This window comes from Rattus rattus, chromosome 1 (genome assembly GCF_011064425.1).
Source record: "Rattus rattus isolate New Zealand chromosome 1, Rrattus_CSIRO_v1, whole genome shotgun sequence".
In the NCBI taxonomy this organism is placed as follows: domain Eukaryota; kingdom Metazoa; phylum Chordata; class Mammalia; order Rodentia; family Muridae; genus Rattus; species Rattus rattus.
Genome location: NC_046154.1, coordinates 239,965,941 through 239,980,434, shown reverse-complemented (window position 1 = coordinate 239,980,434; position 14,494 = coordinate 239,965,941). Strand labels below are relative to the sequence as shown.

Here is a 14,494-nt window from a genome sequence, read left to right as displayed (position 1 = left end):
TTGTTGTTCTTTGAGATAGGATCTACCTACACAGCTCTGGTTGTTCTGGTAGTCACTACCTGGACCAGGCTGGCCTTGAACTGAGACCCATGTACCTCTACCTCTAAGAAATGAGATTAAAGATGGATACCACCACAGTGGGGTGTCTCCATAACCAGCCTAATGATTCTTATCTTAATGCAAGTAAGTCAACCACCACCCGCAACTTCTTGGCTAGGTATGGTCCAAGTGACTATACTGCTTACATCTATCAGATGGGTGAGAAAGGAGACAGGCAGGTAAGTCAGATGATGAATTTTCTAAGTCTGTGCTCTCACCTTTATCTGCTCACCTGACAGTCTGAATGCCTCTTTAGTGAAGTAACGCAAGCATATCTTGTACTTTATTTTGCTAAAACTTGCTATTCTGCAGCCAGACTGCAACTCCGGTGCGCATGACTTCTTTCACTCGGCTTATATCCTAGTAGTAGAAGCACTTTCTTCTAGCTCTCAGCTTCCTCTAAATACCTGTCACATGCCTTCTCCACCATGCCCAACACAAGCTCTTCAGAGATAGCTGGGATGCTTGTACAGTATGTAATATCTTTTAGCTCATAGGGCTTACCTACACTGTTATGTGTTAGCATGCAGTTGTCTTATTCATTAAACAGATATTGAGTGCCAACTATATGCCAGGCACTGTGACAGCACAGACATCACAGAAGCTATACTCAGCAAAGACCTGTATTTGCTCAGTGAGAGCCCCTGAGAACTGAGATAGGTTCTATTAATTGCTTCCATAAAATGACACATGATAATTATAGGAAACCATTTATCTGTCTCCCTCAGCTCTTTGAAGGCAGAGATTAGGGCACATGCCTTTCTGCATCTAAGCCCCCACTAAAGCATTCTGAATGCATTACAAGATGCTTGTGCTTAATAAAACAGCAAATTGACAACTGAGTATTATTTGCCACATGCAGGTTAAGTTTGTGAAAATTGTTTTTAAAATCTATTTTATAGATGACTGTTACTTGTTACTTCAATAAGTATTTGAATCTTTGACAAAATATTAGTTTTGTAATCATTTCTCGGTTTACCTGTTGTTGGCACCATTACAAGTGTTCAAAACTCAGCACTTAGTACTAAGTTAAAAAGAATGATTTAGATACCTTGGCCTGCTTCACATTTCTTCATACTCTGCCATCTACCTGGGCTTTAATAACTATGTACACCACACTTCTGTGGAACATAATTATGTGACTATGCAGTCTATTTGTGGCCAACAACTTAACTATCCACTATACCCTACAGATACAACAAGAGAACTTTAATTTGGATAGTCAAATTGATCAATTTGTCTTTACCTTGAATACAACTAAGTTTCCAAGAACTTTTCTCTGTCTTCTCACTTGCAAGGAAGACACTAATCTGTTTCTCAAAATGAGGGCATCTTTCAGTGCTTAGCAGATCTTACTTCCTCTAAGAATGATTCCCAGAGAATATCAACACAACATGTCTCTTACATTAGAGACAATACTTTTACCAACTGTATTTTTTTTACTAATTTACATACCATGATTTGGTATTTAGTATGCTTTATGTGAGTCAATGGGAAACCTAACTAAAAGCAGATACTACGTCTTTCAGGGTTTTTATATAGCACAAATGATCCAGGATGATTGACAGCTAATAGTATTTAGGCTAACTTCCTATATACAGATGACCCATTAAATTTTTCTTCAAAAGAAGAACATATCAACCTTAAACTAATGTTAACATAACCAAAAGACAGTTGGTTCCACTAAAAATTTTTCTAGAAATCAATTTGCATAACACTTTATGTCTCTTTATCAGAAAGCTAAGAGCCTTAGAAAAGCTGAGCAGTATCCAGCAAACTCAGTCTCCCTGAAAGCAGTCAGCCTAGCTATCCTACAGACTCCAATTGGTTTATTTTACTTTTTCAGGCAGAGTTTCATTATATAGGCCAGGCTGGCCCCAAACTCACATTCTTCCTGACTTAGCATCACAAATGTTGTGAATATAATTACACACCACCACCACACCTAGCATCTTAGTTAGGACTTCTATTTTTATTACAAAATGCCACAACCAAAAGCAACTTAGGGAAAAAAGGGTTTATTTATTTTATAGCTTGTGGTCCATCTACAAGGAAAGTGAGGGCAGAAACTCAAGGCAGCATCCTTGAGGCAGGACTGACCCAGAGGCCATGAAGGAATGTTGATCAGTGGCTTGCTCCTCATGGCTTGCCAAGCTTGTTTTCTTACACAATTCAGAAGCACCAGCCTAGAAGTGGCAATGTCAACAACAACCGTAGACTTGTCTGGCCAATCTGGTGAGGACACTTTCTTAACTGAGGTTCCCTCTTTCCAATGACTCCAGTTGTGTCAAGGTAACATAAAGCTAGCAGCCAACACACCTGGCTAAGACCTACTTTTTTTAAAAGGCAAATAGTTTCTGTCTACAAAAGTCTCTCATGATCTCAATTCTCTCTTAAAAAAAAAGAATAGATGACCTATCCCTAATTGTTGTTAACTTGTGGTTTGGATCTAAGCTTAGATTTCATTTCCTTTGTCTTTTTCTCCTAATCCCAAACTGGCTATCATTCTCATCTACTCAAGCAGGGTATTAAAATTGCTGACATTCAGTCTATGATATTGAGTGCAGAAACCACTCACTGCTCAGCTGCATCCTGAGCACACAGTATAAGGCACAGGATGAATGTCTGATGAGAGTGACTAACCTACTAAATGAAAACGGACACTGTGCATCTGTCATTTCAGACGTGTTCCTATTGTCTGAAAAACAGAAGCAAGTAATGGGCATGTAAAGATTAAAAGTTTAAAGTTGACTTGATGAGATGTGGGGACAAAAGAGCAATGAAATGAGGGAAACCTTAGGGAGCTCAGCAGGGGGCAGAAGGGGGCAGAAAGAGGAGCAGTAGATGGAGGTCAAGTTACTTTGGGATCTTCAGGGAATATGTTGTCCACCAGACGTTTGTATCGAGGACGCAAAGCAGAGCAGCAGCAGCACACTCCTGTTTAAAGAAATAAAAGCAAAAGAGAATATAAAGATTAGTATTGTAAAATGATGCAGAAATTCATGTTTCTGAATACTCACTGTCCATTTAAAGAGAAGTTAAACAGGGGGTATATAGGGTCTATTAATTTTTACATCTTCAGTCACACACCTAATTTGGAGATTGTTGTGGATAATTTTATCATTCAGTATGACATAAAAATTAAGGATGCAGTTTTATGTAGAACTGAAAGTAAGTTCAGAAATAGTTAACCTGAGAGATCAATTTAGTAGATTCTTCTCCACTCAATTTACTTGAGGAGTCAGAAGACAAAATCAGCTGCAACAAACTAATACAGCGGTACACATGCACAGATGCTCACAAATCCTACTGCAGCAAACACCTCTAATTTAATGGCTCATCTGTCTTTCCTGTCTTTATTATGAACAGTCTTATCTTTCATCTCTAAGCTCTGCTGGTGTAATACTGGGTGAATTCAGTAAATGTTGGTAAAGAATGAACAAATGAATGTCAAGAGAGCTATGGTCTCAGGCTTTCTGTGCTCTGCAGTCAGTATCTAATGGTCACCTCTGAACACAGTGCTGAGCTATAGTCAGGAATGTGACTCATGTGTCTCTCATCATGCATCATGTTCTATTACATCCCTCATGAATGTGCAGAACATTTTTCTGCTCACACAGATCATATCTGCTCATTCAGCAAATATGTATTGAATACCTACTAAGTGACAGACATTGTCTTGAGCAATAAAGAATACTGAAGAAACAAAAAGGTAAGTTTAAACTGGTAGCAAGAAAAAAAGGCATGCAAATTCAAAAAGAAGGACTTTACTTTTTCTATCTTAAAAAACAGCACTTGCTAAGACTGCATGAACACACACCCTGGCTGCCCTGCCGGTCTCCTACTTTTGCTAAATTTGCTTCTCACTCAACATACTAAATAACTTTCCTATTATGCTTACTGGTTATCATCAGCCACCTTCACCAAAAGCTCAGAGGAAGGCAGAAACCATTCTTTTGCTTACTCATAAATCCCAAGCAACTGGAACAAAACACAAGAGGCACTGGAATATTTCCTGGATGAGTGTGTGACTCTATCTCCACCAGGCCTCTGTTGCTGGACTCTTCATTTCTGCCTCCAAGCCCCAGCTTACCTTTTCTATGGCTTCCGACATGTTTTCCTATCTCCCTCTGTGGCTCTAAGACAGGAATGGTATTTGTAGCTCATTTTTAGAAAAAAAATTTTTTTGCACTGATGCTTTCAAGAGTTCACTGATACTTGATTAAATACATTAAAATGTTCTAGTATTTTATAGCATTCATCAAAACTATACCATTGTGTTACTAACCATTCTTCATACTTCACAAACAGCATATTCCAAAATAGCTTATTTTTTCAATGGATATATTCTAGACTATGAAAATATGTCAAAAATTAGATGAGCTTGAAACTGTAAATGAAACAAACACTGAAGAATCTGCAACAAATAAAACAAATGTATTTGTCTTGCAGCCTTCCACAGAAACAAGACTAACAGAAAAAGACATGAATGACCAACAAGACCAGGCTTCATCCTGGTCCTCCTGTGGATGGCTACATGGCCTGGGTAAGGCACTTCAGCTATCTGGAAAGGACTTACCCTGCACACCAATAACTTAATAGGAATATTGGCCTTGAAACATTATAAAATGGTTGTTCCCCTGACTTATGAGCTGAGTTGGGAACTGTGTCACTATGCGTTTACATGGATTTAGAAACCAAGACAAGATATGGAAAACACTTAGAAGAAAACTTGTCCTTGTATCAAGTAATACTAAGTATGAAGCAATTTTCTAGAGACTCAAACTCTTCATGGAGTATGTGCTATTTACCAATTTGCAAATAACTGTTCAACACAGCACCCCTACTACTACCTCAAAAAAGAAAAAAGGGGAGCCTAGGTTTGCAAGAAAGTGAGACTTAAAGCGATGATGAGCAAGACTGCATCCGAAGGGGATCTGTCCCTCATCCTTCCCAACCAGAAACCATGGTGTATCTAGCACTCAGCATTCCTAGCAAACAAGGCTTGATTGTCATTGCTACTTCATAAAGCAAGAATCTTGGAGCTGAGGATGGAGACGCTAGAGAGCTGGCTTCCAAAGGTCCCATGTTCCATTCCCAGCACCCACATACATGACAGCTCAAAACCATTTGCAACTTCAGTCCCAGGGGATCCTCTTGTGATTTCCATAGGCACAAAACATGCACACAGGGCAGAGACACACATGAAGGCAAATACTTATATTTACTTAAAATAATGAAACAAAACCAAGAGGTTGATTGTGCAGACCTTTAACTCCAGCACTCAGGAGGCAGAGGCAGACAGATCTCTGTGAGTTTGAGGCTGAGCTAGTCTACAAAGAAGAGTTCCAGGACAGCCAGGACTGTTACCCTTTCTGATAGTACACACTTGTATACCTTGTCTTGAAAAACCAAAAAGAAAAAAGTACAAATTTTAAGGTTAAAAAAGTCTGTAGCAAAAGAAATCAGCAACTTGGGCAATAGTAGAAGTCAGTGTCTAAAATTAAAATTCCAGGCTCTTCCCAACACTGAAGATATAAGAAAATATAAAAAGTGTATTTTTGAGGAAGTTATAAACTGTCATAAAAAGAGCAAACAATTTAGCAACACTTCTTGGGTATGGTATCTGATACTATTTAATGTTACCCACTATTCAAAAGGTTTTCTTAATAAGAAAAAATTCCATATAATTCAAATACTAGAGTTAAATTTTCAGATTAACATCAACGATATTCAAATACTTAAACACCAAAATAAGGCAATCCTTTGAGGACTAGGGAGAGGGATGCAGACAGCTAAACTACTGCTTCACAGATGCACAAACCTGGGGGTGAGGTAGAAAAGCTGGAGAGCAGGCTCACACAGCTAAATGGCAAAGCTCTTATTCCTAATAAATATTAAAACTGAATGTGTACCATGCCACTGCCCCACAGTCACTGAGGTGCTGAGAAGATGATGAAGCCAACAATCAGTGAGAAGACTGTGGTGCACACTCGGCTAGCGCCAATGGAAGACCCAATGCAGTGTCCTGGAAAGGATGGGCAGTGGAGCTGTACATGGGGCCTAGTCTCCTCCACACTGCAGTATTGCCTGTGAGAAGATCTCAGCAAGCTAACTTCACTTACGAGGGTACTTTCTGGTTGAGAGAACTTGAAAAACAAAGTTGAATTTGCACTGCACACGACAGTTTTGGTCCTCACTTAAAGTAAGCCATGACCTAATTATGACCACAGATGAGAAAAAGGGAAAAGTGGAAAAGATACAACCAGCCAGGTGGGTGACTTACCTACCTATACCCAAGTTCTCTCCTTGTATAAAGATGACATGACTATGACTAGTACCTACATTAATTAAATGTATATTAAGCTCTCAGTAAGGAAGAATTCAAGAAAATGCTATTATTAGTGATAAAGTGAAAGCAGTTTCACAATAAGAGTAAGCAGAAGGAGATGGAGAATCTTTTAGAGAATACTGGCAACAGTGGGAAATCTTTGCTGTAAATTCATCAGCAATACATGTTATATGGGGTTCACAACAGCTTCAATAAGAACAAGGAGGGGTAAGCGCTATGTTCAGAGCATGACCTGTACAGCACTGTACTTAGGACTTCATAGAATGATTCCTCTATCCAGTCTCAGAAGAAGTTATTACCTACACCAAGGAAGTGCTCCCAGAAGCTCACCTACCCCAAAGCTAGTAAGGGTGAAGGGTCCTGCAATCCCCAGCCCAGACCTGATGGCTTCAAACAGAAACTGCTCCACTAATTTATATACCAATTTCTTTCTACAAAACTTAGCACAGTGACATATGGGTAAGGAATGTACTGTCACACATTAGAAAATGAATAATTACAGAGACTTTCTCAGAAAAATCTCAAGCAAACATTTTGCGATTACTTACATAAATAAAAACACACACAACATAGGAAATTAATTAAAAAATTTCAATTTACTCAAATTTCTGGAAAATTAAAGGCTAAAAAAGCATATGGCAATAAAAATTACAGAAGCAACTATTCTAAATAGTCAAATAAGAGAATACTGTATGCATAAACACAGTAAACATGCAAGATAAGAATCACTAGACCTACTCAGGTAAAGACATGTGGATGACTCTCCTGGTGAAGTAAACTCATAAGGTTTCTCCAGCTCAACTGCAGGCACCTGAACATAGTCCTTCATGTTGTGAGACTGTTTTCTAGTCCATCTTCCTGCTTCATGATCCTGTGGTCTACTGGTGAGGAAGTATCAGGTTCGTTTTACTGCTAATTAATTAAAAGAGAGCAGAGCTCTGGGGCTTATCTAAGTTCTTGCTGACATTAAAGACAAAGCTATTCGGAACTTGATAATATCCTTATCAAATTCTGTTGAGACCAATTAGCTTTCAGTAAGACCGGAAAACAACTATATAGCTACTTAATAGAAATGTCTTTCTGGAATTTAAATAAGAAGGGAGCCTATTTTGTGCCCTTTTCCCCTTTTTTTTTTTTGTTTTTTTGTTTGTTTGTTTGTTTTTGTTTTGTTTTGTTTGGCAAGGATAAAAATGTATATAGATTGTGAACAGCAAACTAAAGTAAATCAATCATAGTGAAACGGGAGAGGAAGTTAACTAGACATGGAGGCGGTCTTTGGATAAAAGGGATTTGCAGCTGTAGTTCTGCTTTAGCCAGTACCTTTCTCCTGAAGGATCAGTGTCTGTGCCTTTTGTCAGTTCTTAGGGGATGGTGGGTATTGGAAGTTTTAGTCTGAGTTGGTGTCATAAGTAATTCTGGAGACTGCTAAGACAAGAATGCTATATTCCATGAACCTTTGAATGTTTGGCTATAATGTGAGTGTTCCCAGTTGAGAAAACATTGCTAAGCTTGAATGAGAGTTCCATGCCTCAGGTCCAATGACTTAAAAGAACACTCACCAGATTAGGAGTGTAAAGGTACTAGAGATTAAGATGTTAGAGGTAATACGTTCTCTTTCCATTACCAAATCTCTTTTTCTACTCCTTCTTCCTTGTTAAACATAGTGTAGTATCCTTCTTTCCCTTTCAGACTTACTGAGACACATATTTCTATTTCTGAACATTTTTCCACTTTGCGTATGCATATTTTCCTTTGTCCTCTTCAATACATAAACTGGGTCACTTAAAGTTGTTTTGTTTATTTTTTGTTTTCTTTTTTTTTTTTTCCATTTCAAATCCAATCAAACCTTAGACTTCAGAATTCCTTTCGAAGGAATGTATTTCAAATCTTGCTGGAATGTTTCACCAGTTTTCAAAATACAGATAAAGATGAATTAACTGAATTGGCTTAAGCATTCAATTCAATCCATACACATTCATAATTTATCTGTGATTACCTGTTTTTCTTCCTGTTTATAAAATCATGGAAACTTCTCTACGTGCCTGTGTGTTGATGTGATACTGTGCTTATTTAAATAATCATACAGCTTTTGGGATAAGGAGATTGTAATCCACTGGGAGGAATGGACAGAGAAGGTCGGATTTGCATTGCTCTGTAAAGGTCGTTAGGTTTCAGGGTTGTTGTTATTTTGTTTTGTTTCCCTTTGGATCAGTGAAGAAGTGAAATTCCAGGCCCCAGGTCTTCCTGAGAACTGCCTTAACTTTGTTTTCTTGTTTTAAAGGTTATATTTGCAGAATTTCCATATTGTTCTGAGCCTCTGGGAAAAGATAGTCACAGAGTTTGTGCCCTTTTTCCTAACTAGTCCTTCCTCTTGCTGATCCTAGCTTCTAATACCTTTTAACAAACTCCAAAATCCACCACCATGGCCCAGGAAGGCAGACCTGCTGGAGGTGTAATGGCTGTCAACACTGCTCTACAAGAAGTGCTGAAGACCGCCCTCATCCACGATGGCTTAGCATGTGGCATATGTGAAACTGCCAAAGTCTTAGACAAGCACCAAGTCCATCTCTGTGTGCTTGCATCCAACTGTGATGAGTCCATGTATATCAAGCTGGTGGAGGCACTCTGTGCTGAGCACCAAATCAACCTGATAAAGGTTGACGAAAAGAAACTAGGGGAATGGGCAGACCTCTGTAAAATTGATCTAGAGGGGAAGCCACAGAAAGAGGTTGGTTGCAGATGTGTAGTATGGTTAAGGACTATGGCAAAGTACTTCAAATGCAAGAAATGAATACATAAAATTTTGGCTCAAAAAAAAAAAAAAAAAAAAAAAACAACAAAAAACAACTCACTCCAGCCCTACTCACATCTATTTGAACTTTTCCAGGGTTCACTTTGCCTGTCCAGGGTTCTCTTTGGAAAAGCAAAGAGACTATGCATATAAACAAGCAACAAAACAAAAATGCTGAGTAAATAGATTCAAAAAAATATGAATTTTTAATTAATTCAACTTTGGCATATACATAAGAACAAGGAGAGGTATATGGGAGGGTTTGGAAGGAGAGAAGGGGAAAATATGCAATTATATTACCTAAAAATAGAAATAATTTTTAAAAGCTATTATAGTCTATGTTTAGAAGGCTCAAGAGGAATAGGAAATGAAACTCAAGTATACTAGAAATGGAAAATTATGATCCGAAGCAAACTCAGAAGGCTGGAGAGATAGTTGAGTCATTAACTGTACTTGTTGTTTTAAATACCAACTTCTATATTTCAAACTGGTTATCCTGCATTTGCCTGTAACCAATGCTCTAATAGGAAAGCCTCTCTTTCAGCCACCTGAGGAAACATAAGCCTCAGGTTCACAAGGAGAGATCCTGCCTCAGAAAACTAGGCACAGAATGATAGAGAGGACAATAGGTGCCCTCTTCTGCCCCCGATGAACATGCTCAGATTCCCACACATCTATTTAAGGAAAGATACACACAATAAACAAACAAATAAAATACAACAGCAGCAAAACAAGCCAGCGTCTCCACCTCTAAACAAAACAAACGAAAAACAGGACCAGGCAATATATTCCAGCAATGTGTGGACATATTTTGTGACAATTTGAGCCTAAGGATATGAACAGGAAAACACTAACTATACTACTTCTCATTATCATAAGTTGTAGTAAAACACTTGTCTTTTTGTTGTTCAGTTATTAAATAACATGTAAACCTTTTCAGTTCGTAAATGTAACATGAAAATTTCACTGATATATTTATAGGCTATTATATTCCATACTGTTTTGGTATGTGTTCATGTGTATACATGAGGGCTATGTGTCTGTGTTTGCAGGTATACCTTTATGACCAGACCTGTGGAAGCCAAAGGGCATCTTCAGTGTTGATCCTCAGTTGCTATGCACCTCTACATCTTTTTTTCTTTTGAGACAAGGTCTCTTAATTGTCCTAGATATCACCAAGGTGTATAGAACAACTGGCCACCCAACCCCTATGATCTTCCTGTCTTGGCCTCCCAAGCATTAAGATTCCTTGTGTGCCACATCTGTTTTTTGGTTTTTTCTTTTGTTTTCTTGGGATCAAACTGAGGTCATTAGGACTGGTGAGGTGGCTAATGGTTAAGAGTGTATACTGCTCTTCCAGAGGCCTGAATTTGATTCCGTGAACCCACATTAGGCAGCTCATAACTGTCTGTGACTTCAGTTCCATGGCCTCCTTGAACACTTGCACTTATGTGTACATATACAGAATTTAAAATAAAATAAATTATTTACAAAGCAAAAGACTCAGTACTTTCCTAAGAGCTTTCTTATAACCCCTACTATACATGCTTCCCAGCAGGAAAGGTCATGATAACTCATCTGCCCACTAAACTGTTTCCATCACGACACCTCTACTGCTGCACTTGTTTACACGCATGTGTACTTTGACCAGTAGAACACCAGTCCCTCACGCTCTCACTGCACACTGTGGCATAGAGCAGGCATTGACAAAAGTGTTACTCAGCAAATGAACGAAGACACAAATTAACTGATTTTTAAAGAGTATGTAATACCTGCTGCTACACTGTTAAAATCAAGTCAGCAACAATAAAGAAACCTACTCCCGACACAGTATGATTTAAAAAAAAAAAAAACAAAAAACTGGACAATTATTTCTCTAGAAAACAAGTGACTCTGTCAGTTGAGTAATTGTCAACATCCCAAGTTGATAAAATTAATAAGGTCAAAAGAGACAAACTTCCTATTTGATATTTTAAAAACATCACCGCTTTTAAGATCTCCAGCTCTGTGATACCTAAAACCTTTTTAGAAGAGACTGCTTAAGCTAGTCATTAGCTTATTGTCAAAGAAAGATGTTTGCCTCATGCAATCAAAATCAGTAAACTTACAGTCCTATTCACCCATGCCCTTTCCAGTATACCTCTTGCTCTCTCTCTTTTTAATTATATTTTTCTTGGATATTTTATGTATTTACATTTCAAATGTTATCCCCTTTCCCCCTCACTCATTCCCCCTCCCCCCTGCACCTGCTTTTATGAAGATGCTCCCATTCCCATCCACTCACTCCAACCTCAACACCCTGGCATTAACCTACATTGAGCAAAAGAGCTTTCACAGGACCAAGGGCTTTTCCTCTTACTGATGCTAGAAAATGCCATCCTCTGTTACATATGTGGCTGGAGTCATGGGTTCTACCATGTGCACTCATTGGTTGGTGGTTTAGTCTCTGGGAGCTCTGGTGGTTGATATAACAACATGTTCTTCCTATGGGGTGCAAACCCCTTCAGCTCCTTCAGTCCTTTCTCTAACTCCTCCATTGGAGTCCCTTTGTTCAGTCCAATGGTTAGCTGCAACCATCTTCATCTGTATCAGTAGGGCTCTGGCAGAGCCTCTCAGGAGACACCCATATCTGGTCCACCTCTTGCTCTCTTGTTCTGACTGTATTCATGTTATGACTCCACTTCAATGTACATGTGTATATACATAAGAATACTGCATTAAGAATAAGAATTATAGGAATAAAAAAGTAACCACCTACTAGACACAGTGGTTAAAACGTAAGCTTTAAAATGAGACATAAACATATGAGGACAAGAGATATGAGTGTCAAATGGACTACACAGCCATGAGAGCCACAGAAACTCAAAGCAGAGGAAAATACTTATGGCTCAAGTCAAGCAAGGACCCACTGAGGACCCTGCACTTTAACTGGAATGTGAGCCTTGGTAAAGAATGAGCAGGACTGAGGTACAGGAATCGTGAGGCAGTGAAACAATTCCACAAAAATAGAACAAGTGGGAATGCAAAGGGAAAATCAAAATGCATTCTAGAGACATGGCCTTGAAAGAACAGTCCCAAAGAAATCATGGGAAGAACTGGGTGACTACATGTGGGGTCAAAGAAGAGGCAAAGAAACTATTACCTTCAGGAGCGAGTTCCCTTTAAAAGGATTTTAATCCATTAGAGGAGTATTTGATTACAAGTCTTTCCACATGTAATTATGCACCACCTCTCCTTTCTGTCTCAATTTCACCACTTGGTTTTTATTCCAAGGCACATCAGTCTTAAAGGTGGAAAGGGCAATAGTGTAGTGTATGAACTAAAGCACCAGTGCTGTTTAGAACATGGCCTTCAGGGCATGTAAGTTCTTTGAAGTAGGAAAGCTTGTATAAAACTCCTCCTGCACATTTATTTTCTCAAACTCTTCTGAGACAGATGCCATCTGCATTTTTTAAAAAGTTAGCTTTTCTTCAGTCAGCCTGTTATTGACCTATATCCAACAACTTTCCCTCCACATTATTGCAATTTTGGTTTAAAAATAAAATTGAGTACTAGAAACTCTATTTAAAGGAAGTCAGCATATAGATTTACAACTACATTTAACTGTATTGCATAGTATACTAACTAAAGAGTTTTTAAAATAATACCAGAGGTATCCAGTGACAAGAGCAATACAACATTGAATAATGCTGACTTTGAGAAAATAACACAATAGATTTTATCTGAAAACTGTCAGAAACCATCATTTGGGAAAAATTAATGGATGTATTAAAATCAGAAGATAGAATTTCCTTCTCAATTTATCTGATCTAGCTGTCTGCAAACAAATATGCAGGGATCCAGTGAATGAGACAGAAACTGGAGCAGAGTTGTGGCCAGGACAGAGAAGCTCCAGTCTCTGCAGCACCCAGTGGACAGACTGTAGCTCACTCCTAATTCTGAGAGCATGTCCCCGGACCCTGAAAGTCACAGACCAACTTCAAAACTGCTTGGGTGGCAGTCAAGGCAAAGAGAGTAAATCAGAAGTGTCAAGAGGTAAGTAGGTGGTTCATTTGCTTGTGTGCTATTTTTTTGATTTGCAAGTTCAACATAATAAAGTTTTCTTAAACACATTTTTTAAAAGGAGGTAAGAAGATTGCACAGAGTCGAAAATTAAAGTGGTGTGATATTGCATGTGTGTATTAATGTCCTCTACATAATGTTAGCAGCACTATTAGAAGTATTAAAAGATTTTATTTTATTTTTTTGGAGTGTAATTGTTTACAGCAGTTAAGTAAACAATGGCTTTTCTCTTTAACTCAAACTACTACACACTGCAGAGATGATGTGTTTAAAGAGAAGAGGTAGTTCTATAATTATCTCAGATAAAAGTTAGGAACCATGACTTAAAAAAAAAAAAAAAGAATGAAAAGGCAAAGGCTATAGAAGATTAATGTTGGAACTGAGAAAATGAAATATTAAATATCAAAGCACCAATTTCAATCAGTGAAAATACTAGCTAGAAAAAAAATTTAAAAGTGGGATGAGGAAACTACCCATTAGCTTCAAAAAAAATGTTTTTAATGTCCAGTTAGGGCAAGCTGGAGAAAGTCAAGAGGGCAGTTTCTTGTCTTTGGAGTATATATCAACACCTCAGACTCTCGAATCTCTCTGCTGGACTTCAGCTTTTAACTTCTCAGAGCAAATTGTGATAAATATATAAAATCCAAAAGGTAGCTAAAAATATAGCTATTGATAACATTAGAAAAAAAAGACAAAGTGTATGTACAATAGCTGGTGACAACTTCCTTTAATTTAAAAGACCAAAGAAAATGAATTTATAACTTCGCCTTCATTCAACCTGCTCACAGGTTATACATTCCTACAAAAGACCCTTAAGCTTTCTCACTTAGTGAATATTCACGAAACACACAGAATTTGGATGTTTCATCCCAAGAACCAAGATTACAAATCCATACCATGACATCTGGCTGTACTGATGTGGGTGCTAGGGACCAAACTCAGCACAGTGGACACTTTACCATGAGAGCCATCTCTGCAACCACACTTCAGTGATTTCTGAAGTGGTTTGTACGTGGGTAACTGGACATAAGCTAGTATCCTGGGAACTCTCCCCATATTAAATACAGTGTACAAGAGTAATAACTTCATGACACTGTCTGAACTTTTCACAGCTCTAAAGTATAACTAATTAACAACTATATTAACAGTCTCACATAGAAAATACAAAAATGCTTATACAAGATAAAGAT

At 38.1% G+C, this 14,494-nt stretch overlaps 1 protein-coding gene across 1 annotated transcript in view; it reads right to left on the bottom strand.

The window, feature by feature from the left end:
* Nucleotides 1-14,494, bottom strand: part of Efr3a (EFR3 homolog A) — an 88,497-nt gene that overhangs the window by 55,404 nt on the left and 18,599 nt on the right. Inside the window, exon 2 of the mRNA XM_032916112.1 lies at nucleotides 2,960-3,036. Coding sequence (XP_032772003.1) covers nucleotides 2,960-3,036 — 77 coding nt within the window. The remainder of the gene's footprint in view (nucleotides 1-2,959; nucleotides 3,037-14,494) is intronic.